This window comes from Oncorhynchus keta, unplaced genomic scaffold, assembly GCF_023373465.1.
Source record: "Oncorhynchus keta strain PuntledgeMale-10-30-2019 unplaced genomic scaffold, Oket_V2 Un_contig_18075_pilon_pilon, whole genome shotgun sequence".
In the NCBI taxonomy this organism is placed as follows: Eukaryota; Metazoa; Chordata; class Actinopteri; order Salmoniformes; family Salmonidae; genus Oncorhynchus; species Oncorhynchus keta.
The window spans coordinates 35,485-61,314 of record NW_026280727.1 but is presented as its reverse complement, the minus strand read 5'-3'; the positions used below and the strand labels follow the sequence as shown (position 1 = coordinate 61,314).

General features: G+C 43.5%; 2 protein-coding genes across 2 annotated transcripts in view; both read right to left on the bottom strand.

The window, feature by feature from the left end:
• LOC127920007 (Golgi apparatus protein 1-like) overlaps window positions 1–1,200 on the bottom strand; it is a 57,599-nt gene extending 56,399 nt beyond the window's left edge. The window contains exon 1 of the mRNA XM_052503844.1: window positions 196–1,200. Coding sequence (XP_052359804.1) covers window positions 196–513 — 318 coding nt within the window. The 5' untranslated portion in view covers window positions 514–1,200. The remainder of the gene's footprint in view (window positions 1–195) is intronic.
• A 449-nt stretch (window positions 1,201–1,649) lies between these two features.
• LOC127920010 (uncharacterized) lies at window positions 1,650–7,956 on the bottom strand. Its single transcript, XM_052503845.1, has 5 exons — window positions 7,911–7,956; window positions 3,348–3,486; window positions 2,988–3,248; window positions 1,940–2,807; window positions 1,650–1,739 (listed from the first exon to the last, which is right to left on the bottom strand). Exons 1-5 carry the CDS (start codon window positions 7,954–7,956, stop codon window positions 1,650–1,652), a joined length of 1,404 nt encoding a protein of 467 aa, XP_052359805.1.
• Between the last annotated feature and the right edge of the window lie 17,874 nt (window positions 7,957–25,830).

Genomic DNA, 25,830 nt, shown 5'->3' with positions numbered 1-25,830 from the left:
AGAACAAGAAGACCATCGCCGACGATGTGGAATGAAGACATGCTCTCGAGATGTGCCTTACCTGACTGTTGTCGCATTGACATGCGAAAGGCAAAACACACACACACACACACACACACACACACACACACACACGACTGCAGGCAGGCACACTCGCGAACAAAACACGTCGCCACCACCCAAATCCCGTTTTACCTCCTTTCTGTCCTGTAAACACTCCAGAACAGCTAAATTGTTGCTCCATGTGTGTTTGGGACAAAGCCGGGTCAGGTCGTCCCGGCAGGACTGCTCCTCCGCCAGCTTCCACCCGGTAGCCCTCCGAGGCTGCGTCATGGCCGCAACTGGGACTGGACCGGGCGCTTCAATAATATTAACGGGAACCGGAGGGTTTGCTGGCGGATTACCGAGTCCGTTTCCATTGCCGCTAGGTGCTTTCAATCCTTGAACGGTACACAGACAGAATGGCACTGACATCAACAGTAAGAGTAGGTGAACACGTCCGCTCGCCGCCATCTTCGGGGAAATTGTAGCGGAACGTCTGCGTGTGCGCTTAACGTTGGCTGGTCCATAGATATACGCCAACGGTATATAGATCCGTAATATTCCCTAACAAAAAATATGCCGACGACAAAAATAAGAACACAACATGCTGAAATGTCTATGTATTATATGGAAATATATGGTTTAGGATACAGCAACATTTCTGTGTGACATTAGCACAAGCCCTGGCATATCTGTGTCTGCGCCGATCTATTATAGTGGATAGTGCTCTCGGTCTGTAATCTACCACCTCCCATCTCTAGAATGTACCTATAGAGATACACTGAGTGGACAGAATATTAGGAACACCGGCTCTTTTCATGATACAGTAGACTGGCCAGGATGAAAGCTATGATCCCTTAGAATGTACCTAGAGATACACTGAGTGGACAGAATATTAGGAACACCGGCTCTTTTCATGATACAGTAGACTGGCCAGGATGAAAGCTATGATCCCTTATTGATGTCACCTGTTAAATCCACTTCAATCCATTTAGATGGTGGTCCTTCTGTAGCTCAGTTGGTAGAGCATGGCGCTTGTAACGCCAGGGTAGTGGGTTCGATTCCCGGGACCACCCATACGTAGAATGTATGCACACATGACTGTAAGTCGCTTTGGATAAAAGCGTCTGCTAAATGGCATATATTATATTATTATTATATTATTAGATGAAGTGAAGGAGACCGGTTAAATAATGATTCCTAAGCCTCAGTTGAAACATGTATTGTGTATGTGGGTCCTTCAGAGGGTGAATGTTCAAGACAAAATATTTAGTAGAAAAGGTGTTCCTAATGTTTTGGACACTGTGTAACCGTCGTCTTGCTCTATCATTTTGATCGAGGACAGATGAACATCTTATGAAGAGACTAAATGTATCTGAAGGCTGTGCTGTGATTTAAAAATGAAGGGTATTTTGTCACCGTATTCAGTGTCTCTATACTTCTGAGGTTTCAGTATTTGCAAATAAATTCTCCTTGTGAATATATCAAATACTGTGCAATTGAAACTAACACTATCAATTTTCACACAAATGAAACAAAAAATCTCTCTCTGAAGTCCAACCATGAAATAATATTGACATATGATAAAGTTAATTAATTCAGGTAGTCTAGGCTCGTAGACTTGTGTACCTCTGTATGAACACTGTGCTCCAGGGTGAACTGAGGAGACAGGAGAGAACACCGTGCTCCAGGGTGAACTGAGGAGACAGGAGAGAACACTGAGGGGGAGGGAGACGTGCTCCAGGGTGAGGGACTGGAGGAGACAGGAGAGAACTCCGTGCTCCAGGGTGAACTGAGGAGACAGGAGAGAACTGAGGAGACAGGAGAGAACTGAGGAGACAGGAGAGAACTGAGGAGACAGGAGAGAACTCCGTGCTCCAGGGTGAACTGAGGAGACAGGAGAGAACTCCGTGCTCCAGGGTGAACTGAGGAGACAGGAGAGAACTCCGTGCTCCAGGGTGAACTGAGGAGACAGGAGAGAACTCCGTGCTCCAGGGTGAACTGAGGAGACAGGAGAGAACTCCGTGCTCCAGGGTGAACTGAGGAGACAGGAGAGAACTGAGGAGACAGGAGAGAACTCCGTGCTCCAGGGTGAACTGAGGAGACAGGAGAGAACTGAGGAGACAGGAGAGAACACCGTGCTCCAGGGTGAACTGAGGAGACAGGAGAGAACTGAGGAGACAGGAGAGAACTGAGGAGACAGGAGAGAACACCGTGCTCCAGGGTGAACTGAGGAGACAGGAGAGAACTGAGGAGACAGGAGAGAACTGAGGAGACAGGAGAGAACACCGTGCTCCAGGGTGAACTGAGGAGACAGGAGAGAACTGAGGAGACAGGAGAGAACTGAGGAGACAGGAGAGAACACCGTGCTCCAGGGTGAACTGAGGAGACAGGAGAGAACACCGTGCTCCAGGGTGAACTGAGGAGACAGGAGAGAACTGAGGAGACAGGAGAGAACTGAGGAGACAGGAGAGAACTGAGGAGACAGGAGAGAACTCCGTCTGACCTTTGAGAGAGGAAAGAACACTGTCTGACCTTTGAGAGAGGAGAGAACACTGTCTGACCTTTGAGAGGAGAGAACACTGTCTGACCTTTTAGACAGGAGAGAACACCGTCTGACCTTTGAGACAGGAGAGAACACCGTCTGACCTTTGAGACAGGAGAGAACACCGTCTGACCTTTGAGACAGGAGAGAACACCGTCTGACCTTTGAGACAGGAGAGAACACCGTCTGACCTTTGAGACAGGAGAGAACACCGTCTGACCTTTGAGACAGGAGAGAACACCGGGGAGAGAACTGACCTTTGAGACAGGAGAGTACACCATCTGACCTTTGAGAGAGGAAAGAACACTGTCTGACCTTTGAGAGAGGAGAGAACACTGTCTGACCTTTGAGAGGAGAGAACACTGTCTGACCTTTGAGACAGGAGAGAACACCGTCTGACCTTTGAGACAGGAGAGAACACCGTCTGACCTTTGAGACAGGAGAGAACACCGTCTGACCTTTGAGACAGGAGAGAACACCGTCTGACCTTTGAGACAGGAGAGAACACCGTCTGACCTTTGAGACAGGAGAGAACACCGTCTGACCTTTGAGACAGGAGAGAACACCGTCTGACCTTTGAGACAGGAGAGAACACCGTCTGACCTTTGAGACAGGAGAGAACACCGTCTGACCTTTGAGACAGGAGAGAACACCGTCTGACCTTTGAGACAGGAAAGTCTTAAATGCACTTTTTTGTTGTTAAAATGCACTTGTTTCATTGCGTTTCTTTGAGCCCTGACAGGGGGAGAGGGTGGGTGACAGCCTGGGGCTGGCTGAGGGGGAGTCAGACACAGGGCAGAGACAGGGGGAGAGGGTGGGTGACAGCCTGGGGCTGGCTGAGGGGGAGTCAGACACAGGGCAGAGACAGGGGGAGAGGGTGGGTGACAGCCTGGGGCTGACTGAGGGGGAATCAGACACAGGGCAGAGAAAGGGGGTACTTCTGAAATTGCACCCTATTCCCAATATTGTGCACTACTTTTGACCAGTGCCCTATGAACAGATAGTCAGACACAGAGCAGAGATATGAACTCCCAGCTCTAAACTCCAGCTCTATACCCCAGCTCTATACCCCAGCTCTGAACCCCAGCGCCAAACCCCAGCTCTAAACCCCAGCTCTATACTAGCCGTAAACCCCAGCTCTATACCCCAGCTCTAAACTAGCTGTAAACCCCAGCTCTAAACCCCAGCTCTAAACTAGCTCTAAACTCCAGCTCTATACTCTAGCTCTATACTCTAGCTCTATACCCCAGCTCTAAACTAGCTGTAAACCCCAGCTCTATACCCCAGCTCTAAACCCCAGCTCTAAACCCCAGCTCTAAACTAGCTCTAAACTCCAGCTCTATACTCTAGCTCTATACTCTAGCTCTATACCCCAGCTCTAAACTAGCTGTAAACCCCAGCTCTATACCCCAGCTCTGAACCCCAGCTCTAAACCCCAGCTCTAAACTAGCTGTAAATCCCAGCTCTAAACCCCAGCTCTAAACTAGCTCTAAACCCCAGCTCTAAACTCCAGCTCTAGACTCTAGCTCTAAACTCCAGCTCTATACTCTAGCTCTATACTCTAGCTCTAAACCCCAGCTCTAAACTAGCTGTAAACCCCAGCTGTAAACCCCAGCTCTAAACTAGCTCTAAACCCCAGCTCTAAACTCTAGCTCTAAACTCCAGCTCTATACTCCAGCGCTATACTCTAACTCTAAACCCCAGCTCTAAACTAGCTCTAAACCCCAGCTGTAAACCCCAGCTCTATACTCTAGCTCTAAACCCCAGCTCTAAACTCCAGCTCTATACTCTAACTCTAAATCCCAGCTCTAAACTCTAGCTCTGAACCCCAGCTCTAAACCCCAGCTCTAAACTCCAGCTCTAAACTCTAGCTCTATACTTTAGCTCTAAACCCCAGCTCTAAACCCCAGCTATAAACTCTAGCTCTATACACTAGCTCTAAACCCCAGCTCTAAACTCTAGCTCTAAACTCTAGCTCTATACTCCAGCTCTAAACCCCAGCTCTAAGTTCCAGCTCTAAAGTCGATCTCTATACTCTAGCTCTAAACCCCAGCTCTATACTCTAGCTCTAAACCCCAGCTCTAAACCCCAGCTCTAAACTAGCTCTATATTCTAGCTCTAAACCCAAGCTCTAAACCCAAGCTCTATTCTAGCTCTAAACCCCAGCTCTATACTCTCGCTCTAAACTCTAGTTCTAAACTCTAGTTCTAAACCCCAGCTCTAAACTCTAGCTCTAAACCCCAGCTCTAAACCCCAGCTCTAAACCCCAGCTCTATACTCTAGCTCTAAACCCCAGCTCTACACACCAGCTCTAAACACCAGCTCTAAACACCAGCTCTACACACCAGCTCTACACACCAGCTCTACACACCAGCTCTACACACCAGCTCTACACACCAGCTCTAAACACCAGCTCCAACCCCAGCTCCAAACCCCAGCTCCAAACCCCAGCTCCAAACCCCAGCTCCAAACCCCAGCTCCAAACCCCAGCTCCAAACCCCAGCACTATTTTTATTTTTTTTTTTTACCTTTATTTAACCAGGCAAGTCAGTTAAGAACAAATTCTTATTTTCAATGACGGCCTAGGAACAGTGGGTTAACTGCCTGTTCAGAGGCAGAACGACAGATTTGTACCTTGTCAGCTCGGGGATTTGAACTTGCAACCTTTTGGTTACTAGTCCAACGCTCTAACCACTAGGCTACCCTGCCGCCTTTACTCTAGCTCTAAATCCCAGCTCTATACTCTAGCTCTAAATCCCAGCTCTGAATCCCAGCTCTATACTCTAGCTCTAAATCCCAGCTCTGAATCCCAGCTCTATACTCTAGCTCTAAATCCCAGCTCTAAATCCCAGCTCTATACTCTAGCTCTAAATCCCAGCTCTAAACCCCAGCTCTATACTCTAGCTCTAAACCCCAGCTCTAAACCCCAGCTCTAAATTCCAGCTCTAAACCCCAGCTCTATACTCTAGCTCTAAATCCCAGCTCTAAACCCCAGCTCTATACTCTAGCTCTAAACCCCAGCTCTACACACCAGCTCTACACACCAGCTCTACACACCAGCTCTAAACCCCAGCTCCAAACCCCAGCTCCAAACCCCAGCACTATTTTTATTTTTTTTACCTTTATTTAACCAGGCAAGTCAGTTAAGAACAAATTCTTATTTTCAATGACGGCCTAGGAACAGTGGGTTAACTGCCTGTTCAGAGGCAGAACGACAGATTTGTACCTTGTCAGCTCGGGGATTTGAACTTGCAACCTTTTGGTTACTAGTCCAACGCTCTAACCACTAGGCTACCCTGCCACCTATACTCTAGCTCTAAATCCCAGCTCTATACTCTAGCTCTAAATCCCAGCTCTATACTCTAGCTCTAAATCCCAGCTCTAAATCCCAGCTCTATACTCTAGCTCTAAATCCCAGCTCTAAATCCCAGCTCTATACTCTAGCTCTAAATCCCAGCTCTAAACCCCAGCTCTATACTCTAGCTCTAAATCCCAGCTCTAAACCCCAGCTCTATACTCTAGCTCTAAACCCCAGCTCTAAACCCCAGCTCGAAGTTCCAGCTCTAAACCCCAGCTCTATACTCTAGCTCTAAATCCCAGCTCTAAACCCCAGCTCTATACTCTAGCTCTAAATCCCAGCTCTAAACCCCAGCTCTATACTCTAGCTCTAAATCCCAGCTCTAAACCCCAGCTCGAAGTTCCAGCTCTAAAGTCGATCTCTAACCTCAACACCTCATCTGATGTAGGAGAGTTTCCAATAGCAGGTAGCTCTTTATGAGATTTTCAGAATCTTAAGAACAGCCCTCTGCCGTGGTATATTGGCCGTGTACCATACCTTCTCGGATCTTATTAAGAACAGCCCTCAGCCGTGGTATATTGGCTGTGTACCATACCTTCTTGGATCTTATTAAGAACAGCCCTCAGCCGTGGTATATTGGCCGTGTACCATACCTCCTCGGATCTTATTAAGAACAGCCCTCAGCCGTGGTATATTGCCATGTACCACACCTCCTCGGATCTTAAAGAACAGCCCTGAGCCGTCTATTGGCTGTGTACCCACCTTCTCGGATCTTATTAGAACAGCCCTCTGCCGTGGTATATTGGCCAGCTACTATACCTTCTCGGATCTTAAGAACAGCCCTCAGCCGTGGTATATTGGCCGTATACCATACCTCCTCGGATCTTAAGAATAGCCCTCAGCCATGGTATATTGGCCCTGTACCACACCTTCTCGGATCTTTAGAACAGCCCTCAGCCGTCTATATTGGCCGTAAACCATACCTCCTCGGATCTTAAGAACAGCCCTCAGCCGTGGTATATTGGCTGTGTACCACACCTCCTCTGATCTTAAGAACAGCCCTCAGCCGTGGTATATTGGCCGTCAAAGAACAGCCCTCAGCTCATATTGGCCGTATACCATACCTCCTCGGATCTTAAGAACAGCCCTCAAACCGTGGTATATTGGCCGTGTACCATACCTCCTCGGATCTTATTAAGAACAGCCCTCAGCCGTCTATATTGGCTGTGTACCAAACCTCCTCGGATCTTATTAAGAACAGCCCTCAGCCGTGGTATATTGGCCATGTACCACACCTCCTCGGATCTTATTAAGAACAGCCCTCAGCCGTGGTATATTGGCTGTGTACCACACCTTCTCGGATCTTATTAAGAACAGCCCTCTGCCGTGGTATATTGGCCGTGTACCACACCTTCTCGGATCTTAAGAACAGCCCTCAGCCGTGGTATATTGGCCGTGTACCATACCTCCTCGGATCTTAAGAACAGCCCTCAGCCGTGGTATATTGGCCGTGTACCACACCTCCTCGGATCTTTAGAACAGCCCTCAGCCGTGGTATATTGGCTGTGTACCACACCTCCTCGGATCTTAAGAACAGCCCTCAGCCGTGGTATATTGGCTGTGTACCACACCTCCTCTGATCTTAAGAACAGCCCTCAGCCGTGGTATATTGGCCGTGTACCACACCTTCTCGGATCTTATTAAGAACAGCCCTCAGCCGTGGTATATTGGCTGTGTACCACACCTTCTCGGATCTTATTAAGAACAGCCCTCAGCCGTGGTATATTGGCTGTGTACCACACCTGCTCGGATCTTATTAAGAACAGCCCTCAGCCGTGGTATATTGGCCGTGTACCATACCTCCTCGGATCTTAAGAACAGCCCTCTGCCGTGGTATATTGGCCGTGTACCACACCTCCTCGGATCTTAAGAACAGCCCTCAGCCGTGGTATATTGGCTGTGTACCACACCTCCTCGGATCGTAAGAACAGCCCTCAGCCGTGGTATATTGGCCGTGTACCACACCTTCTCGGATCTTTAGAACAGCCCTCAGCCGTGGTATGTTGGCCATGTTCAATTGCCCAGCGCCGACTGGATTTGGTTACCCCGGTAGGCCATCCTTGTAAATAATGTGATGGCTAGTGATGGCTGTTTAAAAGTCTGATGGCCTTGAGACAGAAGCTGTTTAAAAGTCTGATGGCCTTGAGATAGAAGCTGTTTTTCAGTCTCACGGTCCCTGCTTTGATGCACCTGTACTGACCTCGTCTTCTGGATGATAGAGGGGTGAACAGGCAGTGGTTCAGGTGGTTGTTGTCCTTAATGATTTGTTTGGACTTTCTGTGACAATGTGTGCTGTAGTTGTCGTGGGAGAACAGGGAGTATAGGAGGGGGCTGAGCACACATCATTGTTGGGCCTCAGTGTTGAGGTTCAGCAAAGTGGAGGTGTTGTTTCCTACCTTCGCCACCTGGGGGCGACCCATCAGGAAGTCCAGGACCCAGTTGCACAGAGCGGGGTTGCGACCCAGGGCCTCGAGCTTAACGATGAGCTTGGAGGGTACTATGGTGTTGAAGAGGAGCTATAGTCAATGAACAGCATTCTTACATAGGTATTCCTCTTATCCAGATGGGATAGGGCAGTGAGCAGAGTGATGGCGATTGCATCGTCTGTAGATCTATTGGGGTGGTAAGCAAATTGAATTGGGTCTAGGATGACAGGTACAGTAGAGGTGATATGATCCGTGACTAGTCTCTCAATGCACTTCATGATGACAGAGGTGAGTGCTACGGGGCGATAGTACTTTCGTTCAGTTACCTTTGCTTTCTTGGGTACAGGAACAATGGTAGCCATCTTGAAGCATGTGGAGACGACAGACTGGGATATGGAGATATTGAATATGTCCGTAAACACACCCGCCATCTGGTCTGAGCTCTGAGGACTCAGCTCGGGCTTCCGTCTGGGCCGGCAGCTTTGCGAGGGTTTTAAATATTTCACTCATGTCGGCCACAGAGAAGGAGAGCCCACTGTCACGAACCGGCTCAAAGTTTGTAACGAAAAGGGAGACAACGTGGAGATAAGGAATAAGGAACTTGAAGCTTCACCGTTGCTGTGGATACGGGGATGATTGAGTTGGAGGCGTGCATGTCTGTACTCCCTGTTCATGGGTGAAAAAACATTTCTATTTATTAATCCTTTATTTATACAGGTTATTCTCTTTGAGATCTTGAAAATAAAGGAGGGTGCAACTCTAGGAGCTCAGATGCAAACATTTAATTACCAACGTTTCCACAGCCAAGCTGTCTTCATCAGGGTATAATCACAAACACTGCGGGATGACTCGTTTATATAGTGTCAAAAGACACATGTGTCTGTAATCATGGCCAAGAGTGGCCTAATATCATTGGTTAGTTCTCAAATATTAAAATGGAATACAAAGAACAGCATACAAACAACAAATGGATGGCATACGATCATAGATTCATTTAACTACACAAGCTTACAAACAATTACAATCGCAAAGTCACATCAATCACAAGAATGGCTTCAGATCAAAGTCTACGTTGAGACCGAAGGGCGCAAGGGTCTTTAAATTAAAGATCCAGGCAGCCTCTCGTTTTGACAATAAATGATCAAGGTCACCCCCTCTCCTTGGGAGGGTAACATGTTCGATGCCAATATAACACAGAGACCAAATCGAGTGGCCTGCCTCCAAGAAGTGGGCCGCAACTGGATAAGTAAAGTTTTTACACCTGATGGTGCTACGATGCTCTGAGATACGTACTTTTAATTCGCGCTTTGTTTTACCTACATCATTTTTACCACAAGGACAAGTTATAAGATAAATAACTGCCTTAGTGAAGCACGTGGAAACACCTTTGATTGGGATCTGTTTCCCTGTTTGTGGGTGTTTGAAGGATCTACATTTATAAGTGTCATTGCATTGAGCACAGCCGTTACACTTGTAGTTTCAATCCGCAAATAGACGTTCAGAAATATCTTGGGGTGGTAAATCAGAGTGTACAAATTGGTCTGAGATTTCTGCCCCGCGAGAATGCGACCAAGGGAAGGTCCGAAAACACATTACCGAGACGATCATCGGATTTCAGGATGTGCCAATGTTTGTGAACAATTCCCTTAATTTGTTCAGAGCACTTTGAATAGCGGGTAGTTAGAACACAAGAATGCGTATTTTTGCGAGACTGACCTTGAAAAAGGTCATGTCTCGTTTCGTTTTGAATTTTCTCAATGGCAATATTAATCAGATCATTCTTGTAGCCCCATATGGTCTCAGCCATATTTCTGTCGAAATCTGAATAAAAATTAACATCTGCTGTTTCAATAAGATCCCCAATGTTGTTGATATACAAAATGAACAACAGTGGGCCCAAAATAGAACCTTGCGGAACACCTGAGCACACCACTATGGACTCAGATTTACAACCATCCACCATTACACATTGTGTACGATTTAATAGGTAATTTATAAACCAATCTAGATCATGACCAGTAATTTCACAACATTTTAACCTTTGCACTAACACAGCATGGTCCACGGTGTCAAAAGCCTTCGACAATCAATAAAATCAGACACACAATGTAACAACTTATCAAGAGCACAGTGGATGTCATTTAAAACCTTCAATGTTGCTGAAACAGTGCTGTGGCCAGACCTAAAACCGGATTGCATTCCATTTAAGAAGTTATTTTCTTGGAAGTAGGTCTTTAGCTGCCTACTAACTAAGGACTCCAGTACCTTTGACAGGACAGACGATTTTGAAATGGGTACTAAAATGTACTGTGATCAAAACAATCCTGAAGTGTTGATTAGTCCTTAGCACAGTTGCTTCCTGTTTGAGTTTCTGCCTATAGGAAGGGAAGAGCAAAATAGAGTTGTGGACAGATTTGCCAAAAGTGGTTACATGGATGGTCAGTCCTCACATCCACAGCTCTATCTATCCATTTGAGTGGTTACATTTCTCCATCCCTCAGCTGGTTACCAAATCAGTGGCAGGGTGGCTTCTCCTTTTTATAAACTACAGATTTAACCCACATTGTTAAAAAAACGTTTCAAAGAATGTTTCTTATAATCTGTGCTGTTTTGCACCACGGAAATATTGCATTGAGAGCTGAAACAAATCATATAGATAGAAGACTGGATGATCAATCAAAGAAAAAATATCCTACAATCTGCAAGGCACCCAAACTGGACAGATTTGCCAAAAGGAGGGCGGGGGAGGGCCTTGAATACTTGAGAATACTGTTACGGAGCGTAGTGGCGTGAGGGTCTAAGGCACTGCATTGCAGTGATAGCTGTGTCACTAGAGATTCTGGGAGACAGGGATGTCCTTGTCCCATCGCACACTAGCGTCTCCTGTGGCAGGCCGGGTACAGTGCACGCTGACACGGTCGCCAGGTGTACGGTGTTTCTATTCGTCACATTGGTGCGGCTAGCTTCCGGGTTAAGTGGGCATTGTGTCAAGAAGCAGTGCGGCCTCTCCTGAGTCCGTATGGTGCAGCCACGAGACAAGACTGGAACTACCAATTGGACTCCATTAAGTTGGGGATGAAAAAGGGGGTAAAAAACTAGAAAATGAGAGAGAATTCTGTTATGTTGAAAGAACGAGACCAGCTAAATCCTTTATAAACTGCTGGGGTGTTTATTACCTACAACTCTCCTCACATTCATAACAGGAAGCAGATACGGTGGCTCCCATAGGACAGATAATGTGAGTCAAAGGGACACAACAATAAAACACTGAGTAGTGAACATAACAACTGTTTATTATTGATTCTCATGACAACACAATGTTGCTTTACTTTGTTTGTCAACGATGTATTTGTAAACAAACACTGTAAAGACCTCAAAACGTGGTTATAACTAACGTTGATATCATGGATGGTCACTCCTTACATCGACAGCTCTATCTATGCATTTGAGTGGTTACATTTTCTCCATCCCCATCCATCAGCTGGTTACCAAATAAGTGGCAGGGGGGCTGCTTCTTTTTATAAACTACAGATTTAACGCAAAAATGTTAAAAAATGTTTCAAAGTAAATCACCCTGACAGATTTGAATGAGATTATTTTTTAAAATTTTCTCAAATTTGTGCTGTTTTTGCACCACGGAAATATTGCATTGAAAAACAAATCATATAGATAGAAGACTGGATGATCAGTTAAAGAAAACATATCCTACAATCTGCAAGGCCCCCAAACTGGCATATGTGAGTTATCAGTGAAACAAATCTTTAGTTATGTTATTTATCAGAATCATTTTAATTGTTACTTTACTCAGGTTTTTCAAAATAATATCTGATTAATACAATGTAATATAACACCTTTACAACCCCTTGGTATATTCAGAAGACTTAAACCTGCTGCTAAAATATAATTTCTATAATTCAATTGTTAATTGATTGAAAACAACATTAAAGAAAATTGTCTAAATTATATCTGACAGTGACTTTATGACATAAAAGATAACATTGAGTGTCAGAAAAATATTTTAAAATGAAACACAGATAAATTGCCATGCAAAAAGCTAATATCTGTCACCATTTTGGGTCTGATTCTGCCTCTCCAACTCAGGTCTTTATTTGCCATACCAGAGGTAGAGGGGCACACCACTGTTGCCAGCATTCAGACTTTTATCGATGAGGATCAAGCCGGCCTCGTCATAAGGGCCAGTTACATCAGGGTTGGATGTAACGGTTAAGGCCTTGACAGGGAGAGATCCATCTTTCTTGAGCCAGACATACACTGGCTGACCGCATGTTCCCTCGTTGAGGTTAACATTCACCACGGTGAAACCTTGCTTCACTAGGCTGGAATCGTCAGCATGGTTGATGGATGCATTCATCTTGGTGAGCCCGCCGCCCGTTTCGGTGGATTGGCGGTACCAGAGGAAGATGGGTTTTCCTTCAGAACCTCTATTGAGATCTTCATCCATCCGGATGTAGCCCTCGTTGAACAGCTGGACGTGTTGTTGGAACGAGGAGGTGGCGGCGACGTCACAGATGTAGGTCTTGCTCTTTCTCTTCAACCAGAGGGTGATGAAATCTCCTGAGTTACCGAGGTTCAGATTGCATGGTAGCCTTTCCCAGCCGAGCTTGAATTGGTTGGCCTCTTCTTTCTCGTTAGTGGTGAGGAAGAGATCTTCAATGGGAATGTCATACTGAGGGTGTGCACCACTAGAGTAGCACAGCTGGATGACGTATCCTTGTGTTCCAGAGTTGAGGTTTTCTGGGAGCTCAGTGAACCCTGCTTTTCGCAGGTCATCTTTCATTTCATCGGTGAATGAAAGCTGGACTCTGGTGATGGGTTCACCATTGCCCTTTTTGTACCACATGTAAACTCTAATGGTGGATGAATTGCCTTGGTTGAGGTTAACATTCATCTTGTTATATCCTTGTTTAAAAAGCTGTTGCTCCCTTCCAGGGGTAGTGGAGATAGCAATTTCTGTGATGTATTTAGAAGCCATTTTGTGTCGTTGGAGATAAGTGTCTGTAAAGGAAGAATACATCGTGACATTGGTCAACACATCAAATGAAGCAAGACATGACACACTAAATACACCAAAGACATCTGATGAGTATAAAAGTATAAAATGTGAAGGAATTAGCGGCCAGCTTCACTAAGTATATTCTCCAGGTGTCCTAAAGGGGAAACAAGGCTTGATAAAATGAAGACTTCAAGGATGAACTAAAACACCCTAAACAGATACTAAAACACCCTAAACAGATACTAAAACACCCTAAACAGACACTAAAACACCCTAAACAGATACTAAAACACCCTAAACAGACACTAAAACACCCTAAACAGATACTAAAACACCCTAAACAGACACTAAAACACCCTAAACAGATACTAAAACACCCTAAACAGATACTAAAACACCCTAAACAGACACTAAAACACCCTAAACAGATACTAAAACACCCTAAACAGATACTAAAACACCATAAACAGACACTAAAACACCCTAAACAGACACTAAAACACCCTAAACAGACACTAAAACACCCTAAACAGACACTAAAACACCCTAAACAGACACTAAAACACCCTAAACAGATACTAAAACACCCTAAACAGACACTAAAACACCCTAAACAGACACTAAAACACCCTAAACAGACACTAAAACACCCTAAACAGATACTAAAACACCCTAAACAGACACTAAAACACCCTAAACAGATACTAAAACACCCTAAACAGATACTAAAACACCCTAAACAGATACTAAAACACCCTAAACAGACACTAAAACACCCTAAACAGACACTAAAACACCCTAAACAGACACTAAAACACCCTAAACAGATACTAAAACACCCTAAACAGATACTAAAACACCCTAAACAGATACTAAAACACCCTAAACAGACACTAAAACACCCTAAACAGATACTAAAACACCCTAAACAGATACTAAAACACCCTAAACAGATACTAAAACACCCTAAACAGATACTAAAACACCCTAAACAGATACTAAAACACCCTAAACAGATACTAAAACACCCTAAACAGACACTAAAACACCCCAAACAGATACTAAAACACCCTAAACAGATACTAAAACACCCTAAACAGATACTAAAACACCCTAAACAGACACCAAAACACCCTAAACAGATACTAAAACACCCTAAACAGATACTAAAACACCCTAAACAGACACTAAAACACCCTAAACAGACACTAAAACACCCTAAACAGACACTAAAACACCCTAAACAGATACTAAAACACCCTAAACAGACACTAAAACACCCTAAACAGACACTAAAACACCCTAAACAGACACTAAAACACCCTAAACAGACACTAAAACACCCTAAACAGACACTAAAACACCCTAAACAGACACTAAAACACCCTAAACAGACACTAAAACACCCTAAACAGACACTAAAACACCCTAAACAGATACTAAAACACCCTAAACAGACACTAAAACACCCTAAACAGATACTAAAACACCCTAAACAGATACTAAAACACCCTAAACAGATACTAAAACACCCTAAACAGACACTAAACACCCTAAACAGATACTAAAACACCCTAAACAGATACTAAAACACCCTAAACAGACACTAAAACACCATAAACAGATACTAAAACACCTAAACAGATACTAAAACACCCTAAACAGATACTAAAACACCCTAAACAGACACTAAAACACCCTAAACAGATACTAAAACACCCTAAACAGACACTAAAACACCTAAACAGACACTAAAACACCCTAAACAGATACTAAAACACCCTAAACAGACACTAAACACCCTAAACAGATACTAAAACACCCTAAACAGACACTAAAACACCTAAACAGATACTAAAACACCCTAAACAGATACTAAAACACCCTAAACAGATACTAAAACACCTAAACAGATACTAAAACACCCTAAACAGATACTAAAACACCCTAAACAGATACTAAAACACCTAAACAGATACTAAAACACCCTAAACAGATACTAAAACACCCTAAAGACACTAAAACACCCTAAACAGATACTAAAACACCCTAAACAGATACTAAAACACCCTAAACAGACACTAAAACACCCTAAACAGACACTAAAACACCCTAAACAGATACTAAAACACCCTAAACAGATACTAAAACACCCTAAACAGACACTAAAACACCCTAAACAGATACTAAAACACCCTAAACAGACACTAAAACACCCTAAACAGATACTAAAACACCCTAAACAGACACTAAAACACCCTAAACAGATACTAAAACACCCTAAACAGACACTAAAACACCCTAAACAGATACTAAAACACCCTAAACAGATACTAAAACACCCTAAACAGATACTAAAACACCCTAAACAGATACTAAAACACCCTAAACAGATACTAAAACACCCTAAACAGACACTAAAACACCCTAAACAGATACTAAAACACCCTAAACAGACACTAAAACACCCTAAACAGATACTAAAACACCCTAAACAGATACTAAAACACCCTAAACAGATACTAAAACACCCTAAACAGACACTAAAACACCCTAAACAGATACTAAAACACCCTAAACAGATACTAAAACACCCTAAACAGACACTAAAACACCCTAAACAGATACTAAAACACCCTAAACAGACACTAAAACACCCTAAACAGATACTAAAACACCCTAAACAGACACTAAAACACCCTAAACAGATACTAAAACACCCTAAACAGATACTAAAACACCCTAAACAGATACTAAAACACCTAAACAGATACTAAAACACCTAAACAGATACTAAAACACCCTAAACAGATACTAAAACACCCTAAACAGATACTAAAACACCCTAAACAGACACTAAAAACACCACCCTAAACAGACACTAAAACACCCTAAACAGATACTAAAACACCCTAAACAGATACTAAAACACCCTAAACAGATACAGACACTAAAACACCCTAAACAGACACTAAAACACCCTAAACAGACACTAAAACACCCTAAACAGATACTAAAACACCCTAAACAGATACTAAAACACCCTAAACAGATACTAAAACACCCTAAACAGATACTAAAACACCCTAAACAGATACTAAAACACCCTAAACAGATACTAAAACACCCTAAACAGATACTAAAACACCCTAAACAGATACTAAAACACCCTAAACAGATACTAAAACACCCTAAACAGATACTAAAACACCCTAAACAGAAAAACACCCTAAACAGACACTAAAACACCTAAACAGATAAAACACCCTAAACAGATACTAAAACACCCTAAACAGATACTAAAACACCCTAAACAGATACTAAAACACCCTAAACAGACACTAAAACACCCTAAACAGACACTACTAAAACACCCTAAACAGACACTAAAACACCCTAAACAGATACTAAAACACCCTAAACAGACACTAAAACACCCTAAACAGATACTAAAACACCCTAAACAGACACTAAAACACCCTAAACAGATACTAAAACACCCTAAACAGACACTAAAACACCCTAAACAGATACTAAAACACCCTAAACAGACACTAAAACACCCTAAACAGATACTAAAACACCCTAAACAGATACTAAAACACCCTAAACAGACACTAAAACACCCTAAACAGATACTAAAACACCCTAAACAGATACTAAAACACCCTAAACAGATACTAAAACACCCTAAACAGACACTAAACACCCTAAACAGATACTAAAACACCCTAAACAGACACTAAAACACCCTAAACAGACACTAAAACACCCTAAACAGATACTAAAACACCCTAAACAGACACTAAACACCCTAAACAGATACTAAAACACCCTAAACAGACACTAAAACACCCTAAACAGATACTAAAACACCCTAAACAGATACTAAAACACCCTAAACAGATACTAAAACACCCTAAACAGATACTAAAACACCCTAAACAGATACTAAAACACCCGAAACAGATACTAACACACCCTAAACAGATACTAACACACCCTGAACAGACACTAAAACACCCTAAACAGATACTAAAACACCCTAAACAGATACTAAAACACCCTAAACAGACACTAAAACACCCTAAACAGACACTAAAACACCCTAAACAGATACTAAAACACCCTAAACAGATACTAAAACACCCTAAACAGACACTAAAACACCCTAAACAGATACTAAAACACCCTAAACAGACACTAAAACACCCTAAACAGATACTAAAACACCCTAAACAGACACTAAAACACCCTAAACAGATACTAAAACACCCTAAACAGACACTAAAACACCCTAAACAGATACTAAAACACCCTAAACAGATACTAAAACACCCTAAACAGATACTAAAACACCCTAAACAGATACTAAAACACCCTAAACAGATACTAAAACACCCTAAACAGACACTAAAACACCCTAAACAGATACTAAAACACCCTAAACAGACACTAAAACACCCTAAACAGATACTAAAACACCCTAAACAGACACTAAAACAGACAGTTGTTCTCGGCTGAGTCAAATGATTCATTATAATGAATTGGAAGTCATTTCTTTACCTACGATGTTGTGTTCTTCCTCTGTTCTGGAGTGTCTTCTCTGGGAGAATGTGTCTTCTCTGGGAGATAGTGTCTTCTCTGGGAGAATGTGTCTTCTCTGGGAGAAAGTGGGAGAAAGTGTCACATCGAAGAGCTGAGTGTCTCTTTTATACATTTTCTCCAGTGAAGTTGGTAAATGATTCACCATTCAGAGTTCTACAGAATACTTATTCCTAGGAACTTTATCTTTCCTCCTCCTCAGACTACACCCCACTTCAGTTTGAGATATTACAACAAAGACGTTAGTTCAAACAACAAAGAATAAACATCATCATTCCTCCTGATTACCTGAACAATAGAACAGTGGTCCTTCTGTAGCTCAGTTGGTAGAGCATGGAGCTTGTAACGCCAGGGTAGTGGGTTTGATTCCCGGGACCACCCATATGTAGAATGTATGCACACATGACTGACTGTAAGTCGCTTTGGATAAAAGTGTCTGCTAAATGGCATATATTTATATTTATATTTATATTTATAGAACAGCAGATTCAGTATTTGTTATTGATATTGTTGTAGAGGATATAGATCATAATTAATCAATAAGATTTTGTATTTGTCAAATAATAATAATCACAGTAGTTGTCGAGGGCGCAACATGTCGGCACCTCAGGATTAAATGTCAGTTGGCTTTTCATAGCCGATTGATACATTGGAAATCTCTTCCCAACTATTTCGCAACCAGCTATATGGTGGTAGTTTTGTGCCTAGTTTTGTGTAAAAAATAATAATAATATATATATATATATATATATATATATATTGGAAAAACCTATTAATTCCAGTACTTTTCTTTATTTTTACAACTTTCTACATTGTAGAATAATACTGAAAACATAAAAACTATGAAATAACACACACATGGAATCACGTAGTAACCAAACAAGTGTTATATGTTCGGGTAATATATTTTAGAATTGACAATATTCAAGGTAGACACCCCTTGACTTGATGACAGCTATGCCAACACTTGACATTCTCTCAACCAGCTTCATGAGGTATTCACCTGGAATGCATTTCAATTAACAGGTGTGGTTTAGTGGGACTATCATTTGTTGTTCAACAGGACAATGACCCAACACACCTTCAGGCTGTGTAAGAGATATTTGACCAAGAAGGAGAGTGATGGAGTGCTGCATCAGATGACCTGGCCTCCAAAACCACCCGACCACAACCCAATCGAGATGGTTTGGGATGATTTGGACCACAGAGTGAAGGAAAAGCATCCAAAAAGTGCTTAGCATATGTGGGAACTCCATCAAGACTGTTGGAAAACATTCCAGGTGAAGCTGGTTGAGAGAATGCCAAGAGTGTGCAAGGCAGTCATCAAGGCAGAGGGTAAGGCAAAGGTTGGCTACTTTTGAAGAATCTAAATATAAAATATATTTTGATTTGTTTAACACTTTTTATGAAATCATTTGTTTCAATTTTTTTTGGGATCCACCGTGTGGTGGATATTTTAAATACTATCAAACGAGGAGAGAAAAACGTATCACACAAGTCTGAGTTAATACTTAAACTAAATCTTTATTCAAATAAGTTATTGACAAAGGGAGCTGGTGGCCATATCCACACGAGTTGGATATACTGAGAACCCAGTGAGAGGGGAGTCAGCTTCTGGGTTATAGGGGGGTTGATACCCACTGAGAGGGGAGTCAGCTTCTGGGTTATAGGGGGGATGATACCACTGAGAGGGGAGTTAGGGGGGTTGATACTCGGAATTGGTTGATTCACTGAGAGGGGAGTTGGATATAGTGAGAACCCACTGAGAGGGGAGTTGGATATAGTGAGAACCCACTGAGAGGGGAGTTGGATATAGTGAGAACCCACTGAGAGGGGAGTCAGCTTCTGGGTTATAGGTTGATTCCCCATCAGACTATTCATAAGACTATGCTCCCCCAATATCTATAAATAGCTCTACAGGTGCTCAAATCAAATCAAATTTGATTTATATAGCCCTTCGTACATCAGCTGATATCTCAAAGTGCTGTACAGAAACCCAGCCTAAAACCCCAAACAGCAAGCAATGCAGGTGTAGAAGCACGGTGGCTAGGAAAAACTCCCTAGAAAGGCCAAAACCTATGAAGAAACCTAGAGAGGAACCAGGCTATGTGGGGTGGCCAGTCCTCTTCTGGCTGTGCCGGGTGGAGATTATAACAGAACATGGCCAAGATGTTCAAATGTTCATAAATGACCAGCATGGTCGAATAATAACAAGGCAGAACAGTTGAAACTGGAGCAGCAGCACGGCCAGGTGGACTGGGGACAGCAAGGAGTCATCATGTCAGGTAGTCCTGGGGCACGGTCCTAGGGCTCAGGTCCTAGTTGAAACTGGAGCAGCAGCACGGCCAGGTGGACTGGGGACAGCAAGGAGTCATCATGTCAGGTAGTCCTGGGGCACGGTCCTAGGGCTCAGGTCCTAGTTGAAACTGGAGCAGCAGCACGGCCAGGTGGACTGGGGACAGCAAGGAGTCATCATGTCAGGTAGTCCTGGGGCATGGTCCTAGGGCTCAGGTCCTCCGAGAGAGAGAAAGAAAGAGAGAAGGAGATAATTAGAGAACGCACACTTAGATTCACACAGGACACCGAATAGGACAAGAGAAGTACTCCAGATATAACAAACTGACCCTAGCCCCCCGACACATAAACTACTGCAGCATAAATACTGGAGGCTGAGACAGGAGGGGACAGGAGACACTGTGACCCCCATCCGATTTTGATTTTGATTTGATTTGCCTCTACAGGTGCTGCCGACATGGATTAACCTTTTGATGGACATTATGTTATTATTACGCTATTGTCAAGGTACCGTGTTTCCACTTCCTCGTACAGGCAGAGGGGTATTGTTAGAAGTAATCCCATCTCCACTAACTCAGGCCCGTCAGTAGTTACACGAGGAAGCGTCGCTCATCTAATATTACCATGAATGCTCCATCTGATATGAGCTCTCAGAATAGTGGCCTTGGAATTATTCATTTGAATACTAGAAGCTTGATCCAGAAGTTAGATTTAATTGAAATACTGGTCTCACATTTAAATGCTGACATACTGATTATCTCTGAATTCTGTCTGTGTTTCTGTTCCAGACTCAGATGTTCTGTTTTTATTTTTTTATTTATTTATTTATTTATTTTTACCTTTATTTAACTAGGCAAGTCAGTTAAGAACACATTCTTATTTTCAATGACGGCCTAGGAACAGTGGGTTAACTGCCTGTTCAGGGGCAGAACGTCAGATTTGTACCTTGTCAGCTCGGGGTTAACTCTCCGGTTTTTAGTCCAACGCTCTAACCACTAGGCTACGCTGCCGCCCCAGATGTTCTGTTAGCTGGGTATAATGACAGAGTGGGTAGAGGTAGGACTCAGATGTTCTGTTAACTGGGTATAATGACAGAGTGGGTAGAGGTAGACTCAGATGTTCTGTTAGCTGGGTATAATGACAGAGTGGGTAGAGGTAGACTCAGATGTTCTGTTAGCTGGGTATAATGACAGAGTGGGTAGAGGTAGACTCAGATGTTCTGTTAGCTGGGTATAATGACAGAGTGGGTAGAGGTAGACTCAGATGTTCTGTTAGCTGGGTATAATGACAGAGTGGGTAGAGGTAGACTCAGATGTTCTGTTAGCTGGGTATAATGACAGAGTGGGTAGAGGTAGACTCAGATGTTCTGTTAGCTGGGTATAATGACAGAGTGGGTAGAGGTAGACTCAGATGTTCTGTTAGCTGGGTATAATGACAGAGTGGGTAGAGGTAGACTCAGATGTTCTGTTAGCTGGGTATAATGACAGAGTGGGTAGAGGTAGACTCAGATGTTCTGTTAGCTGGGTATAATGACTGGGTATAGATGTTCTGTTAGCTGGGTATAATGACAGAGTGGGTAGAGGTAGACTCAGATGTTCTGTTAGCTGGGTATAATGACAGAGTGGGTAGAGGTAGACTCAGATGTTCTGTTAGCTGGGTATAATGTCTGACAGAGTGGGTAGAGAGGTAGACTCAGATGTTCTGTTAGCTGGGTATAATGACAGAGTGGGTAGAGGTAGACTCAGATGTTCTGTTAGCTGGGTATAATGACAGAGTGGGTAGAGGTAGACTCAGATGTTCTGTTACATTTACATTAGCATTTAAGTCATAATAACAGAGTCTTATAATGACAGAGTGGACTCAGATGTTGCATTCACCTTATGACATGTGGAACATTTACAATAGTAAATCAAATCTTTTAGAGGTGAGACTCAGATTTCTGTATAGCTGGGTATTCCTGAAAGAGGTGGGGTTTCAGGTGTCTCCGGAAGGTGGTGCTTGACTCTGCTGTCCTGACGTCAGATGTTCTCCACCTGGGTATAATGACAGTTTTGACTGGGCTGAGGTAACTGATGTTCTGTTAGTGGTAGGGAGACAGAGTGGGCCAGAGGTGGATGACTCAGATGTTCTGTTTGGGTGTAATGACAGAGCCTGGAGGTACTGAGGTGCCGTTCCCCTCAGATGTTCTGTTAGCTGGGTATAATGACAGAGCAGACAGAGTGGGTAGAGGTAGACTCAGATGTTCTGTTAGCTGGGTATAATGACAGAGTGGGTAGAGGTGGACTCAGATGTTCTGTTAGCTGGGTATAATGACAGAGTGGGTAGAGGTAGACTCAGATGTTCTGTTAGCTGGGTATAATGACAGAGTGGGTAGAGGTGGACTCAGATGTTCTGTTAGCTGGGTATAATGACAGAGTGGGTAGAGGTAGACTCAGATGTTCTGTTAGCTGGGTATAATGACAGAGTGGGTAGAGGTAGACTCAGATGTTCTGTTAGCTGGGTATAATGACAGAGTGGGTAGAGGTAGACTCAGATGTTCTGTTAGCTGGGTATAATGACAGAGTGGGTAGAGGTGGACTCAGATGTTCTGTTAACTGGGTATAATGACAGAGTGGGTAGAGGTAGACTCAGATGTTCTGTTAGCTGGGTATAATGACAGAGTGGGTAGAGGTAGACTCAGATGTTCTGTTAACTGGGTATAATGACAGACAGAGTGGGTAGAGGTGGACTCAGATGTTCTGTTAGCTGGGTATAATGACAGAGTGGGTAGAGGTAGACTCAGATGTTCTGTTAGCTGGGTATAATGACAGAGTGGGTAGAGGTAGACTCAGATGTTCTGTTAGCTGGGTATAATGACAGAGTGGGTAGAGGTAGACTCAGATGTTCTGTTAGCTGGGTATAATGACAGAGTGGGTAGAGGTAGACTCAGATGTTCTGTTAGCTGGGTATAATGACAGAGTGGGTAGAGGTAGACTCAGATGTTCTGTTAGCTGGGTATAATGACAGAGTGGGTAGAGGTAGACTCAGATGTTCTGTTAGCTGGGTATAATGACAGAGTGGGTAGAGGTAGACTCAGATGTTCTGTTAACTGGGTATAATGACAGAGTGGGTAGAGGTAGACTCAGATGTTCTGTTAGCTGGGTATAATGACAGAGTGGGTAGAGAGTGGACTCAGATGTTCTGTTAGCTGGGTATAATGACAGATGTTGTTCTGTTAGCTGGGTATAATGACAGAGTGGGTAGAGGTAGACTCAGATGTTCTGTTAGCTGGGTATAATGACAGAGTGGGTAGAGGTAGACTCAGATGTTCTGTTAGCTGGGTATAATGACAGAGTGGGTAGAGGTAGACTCAGATGTTCTGTTAGCTGGGTATAATGACAGAGTGGGTAGAGGTAGACTCAGATGTTCTGTTAGCTGGGTATAATGACAGAGTGATGTTCTGTTAGCTGGGTATAATGGTAGACTCAGATGTTCTGTTAGTGGGTATAATGACAGAGTGGGTAGAGGTATAGATGTTCTGTTAGCTGGGTATAATGACAGAGTGGGTAGAGGTAGACTCAGATGTTCTGTTAGCTGGGTATAATGACAGAGTGGGTAGAGGTAGACTCAGATGTTCTGTTAGCTGGGTATAATGACAGAGTGGGTAGAGGTAGACTCAGATGTTCTGTTAGCTGGGTATAATGACAGAGTGGGTAGAGGTAGACTCAGATGTTCTGTTAGCTGGGTATAATGACAGAGTGGGTAGAGGTAGACTCAGATGTTCTGTTAGCTGGGTATAATGACAGAGTGGGTAGAGGTAGACTCAGATGTTCTGTTAGCTGGGTATAATGTCTACAGAGCAGACAGAGTGGGTAGAGGTAGACTCAGATGTTCTGTTAGCTGGGTATAATGACAGAGTGGGTAGAGGTAGACTCAGATGTTCTGTTAGCTGGGTATAATGACAGAGTGGGTAGAGGTAGACTCAGATGTTCTGTTAGCTGGGTATAATGACAGAGTGGGTAGAGGTAGACTCAGATGTTCTGTTAGCTGGGTATAATGACAGAGTGGGTAGAGGTAGACTCAGATGTTCTGTTAGCTGGGTATAATGACAGAGTGGGTAGAGGTAGACTCAGATGTTCTGTTAGCTGGGTATAATGACAGAGTGGGTAGAGGTAGACTCAGATGTTCTGTTAGCTGGGTATAATGACAGAGTGGGTAGAGGTAGACTCAGATGTTCTGTTAGCTGGGTATAATGACAGAGTGGGTAGAGGTAGACTCAGATGTTCTGTTAGCTGGGTATAATGACAGAGTGGGTAGAGGTAGACTCAGATGTTCTGTTAGCTGGGTATAATGACAGAGTGGGTAGAGGTAGACTCAGATGTTCTGTTAGCTGGGTATAATGACAGAGTGGGTAGAGGTAGACTCAGATGTTCTGTTAGCTGGGTATAATGACAGAGTGGGTAGAGGTAGACTCAGATGTTCTGTTAGCTGGGTATAATGACAGAGTGGGTAGAGGTAGACTCAGATGTTCTGTTAGCTGGGTATAATGACAGAGTGGGTAGAGGTAGACTCAGATGTTCTGTTAGCTGGGTATAATGACAGAGTGGGTAGAGGTAGACTCAGATGTTCTGTTAGCTGGGTATAATGACAGAGTGGGTAGAGGTAGACTCAGATGTTCTGTTAGCTGGGTATAATGACAGAGTGGGTAGAGGTAGACTCAGATGTTCTGTTAGCTGGGTATAATGACAGAGTGGGTAGAGGTAGACTCAGATGTTCCAGACTCAGATGTTCTGTTAGCTGGGTATAATGACAGAGTGGGTAGAGGTAGACTCAGATGTTCTGTTAGCTGGGTATAATGACAGAGTGGGTAGAGGTAGACTCAGATGTTCTGTTAGCTGGGTATAATGACAGAGTGGGTAGAGGTAGACTCAGATGTTCTGTTAGCTGGGTATAATGACAGAGTGGGTAGAGGTAGACTCAGATGTTCTGTTAGCTGGGTATAATGACAGAGTGGGTAGAGGTAGACTCAGATGTTCTGTTAGCTGGGTATAATGACAGAGTGGGTAGAGGTAGACTCAGATGTTCTGTTAGCTGGGTATAATGACAGAGTGGGTAGAGGTAGACTCAGATGTTCTGTTAGCTGGGTATAATGACAGAGTGGGTAGAGGTAGACTCAGATGTTCTGTTAGCTGGGTATAATGACAGAGTGGGTAGAGGTAGACTCAGATGTTCTGTTAGCTGGGTATAATGACAGAGTGGGTAGAGAGTGGTAGACTCAGATGTTCTGTTAGCTGGGTATAATGACAGAGTGGGTAGAGGTAGACTCAGATGTTCTGTTAGCTGGGTATAATGACAGAGTGGGTAGAGGTGACTCAGATGTTCTGTTAGCTGGGTATAATGACAGAGTGGGTAGAGGTAGACTCAGATGTTCTGTTAGCTGGGTATAATGACAGAGTGGGTAGAGGTAGACTCAGATGTTCTGTTAGCTGGGTATAATGACAGAGTGGGTAGAGGTAGACTCAGATGTTCTGTTAGCTGGGTATAATGACAGAGTGGGTAGAGGTAG

Coding starts and splice junctions, on each gene's coding strand:
- LOC127920010 (XM_052503845.1), bottom strand. CDS start 7,956: ATGGCCAACATACCACGGCTGAGGGCTGTTCTAAAGATCCGAGAAG. Junction 3,487..7,910: donor TGTTCTAAAGATCCGAGAAG/GTGTGGTACACG, acceptor ATTCCCCCTCAG/TCAGCCCCAGGCTGTCACCC. Junction 1,740..1,939: donor GGAGCACGGAGTTCTCTCCT/GTCTCCTCAGTT, acceptor CTGTCTCCTCAG/TTCACCCTGGAGCACGGTGT.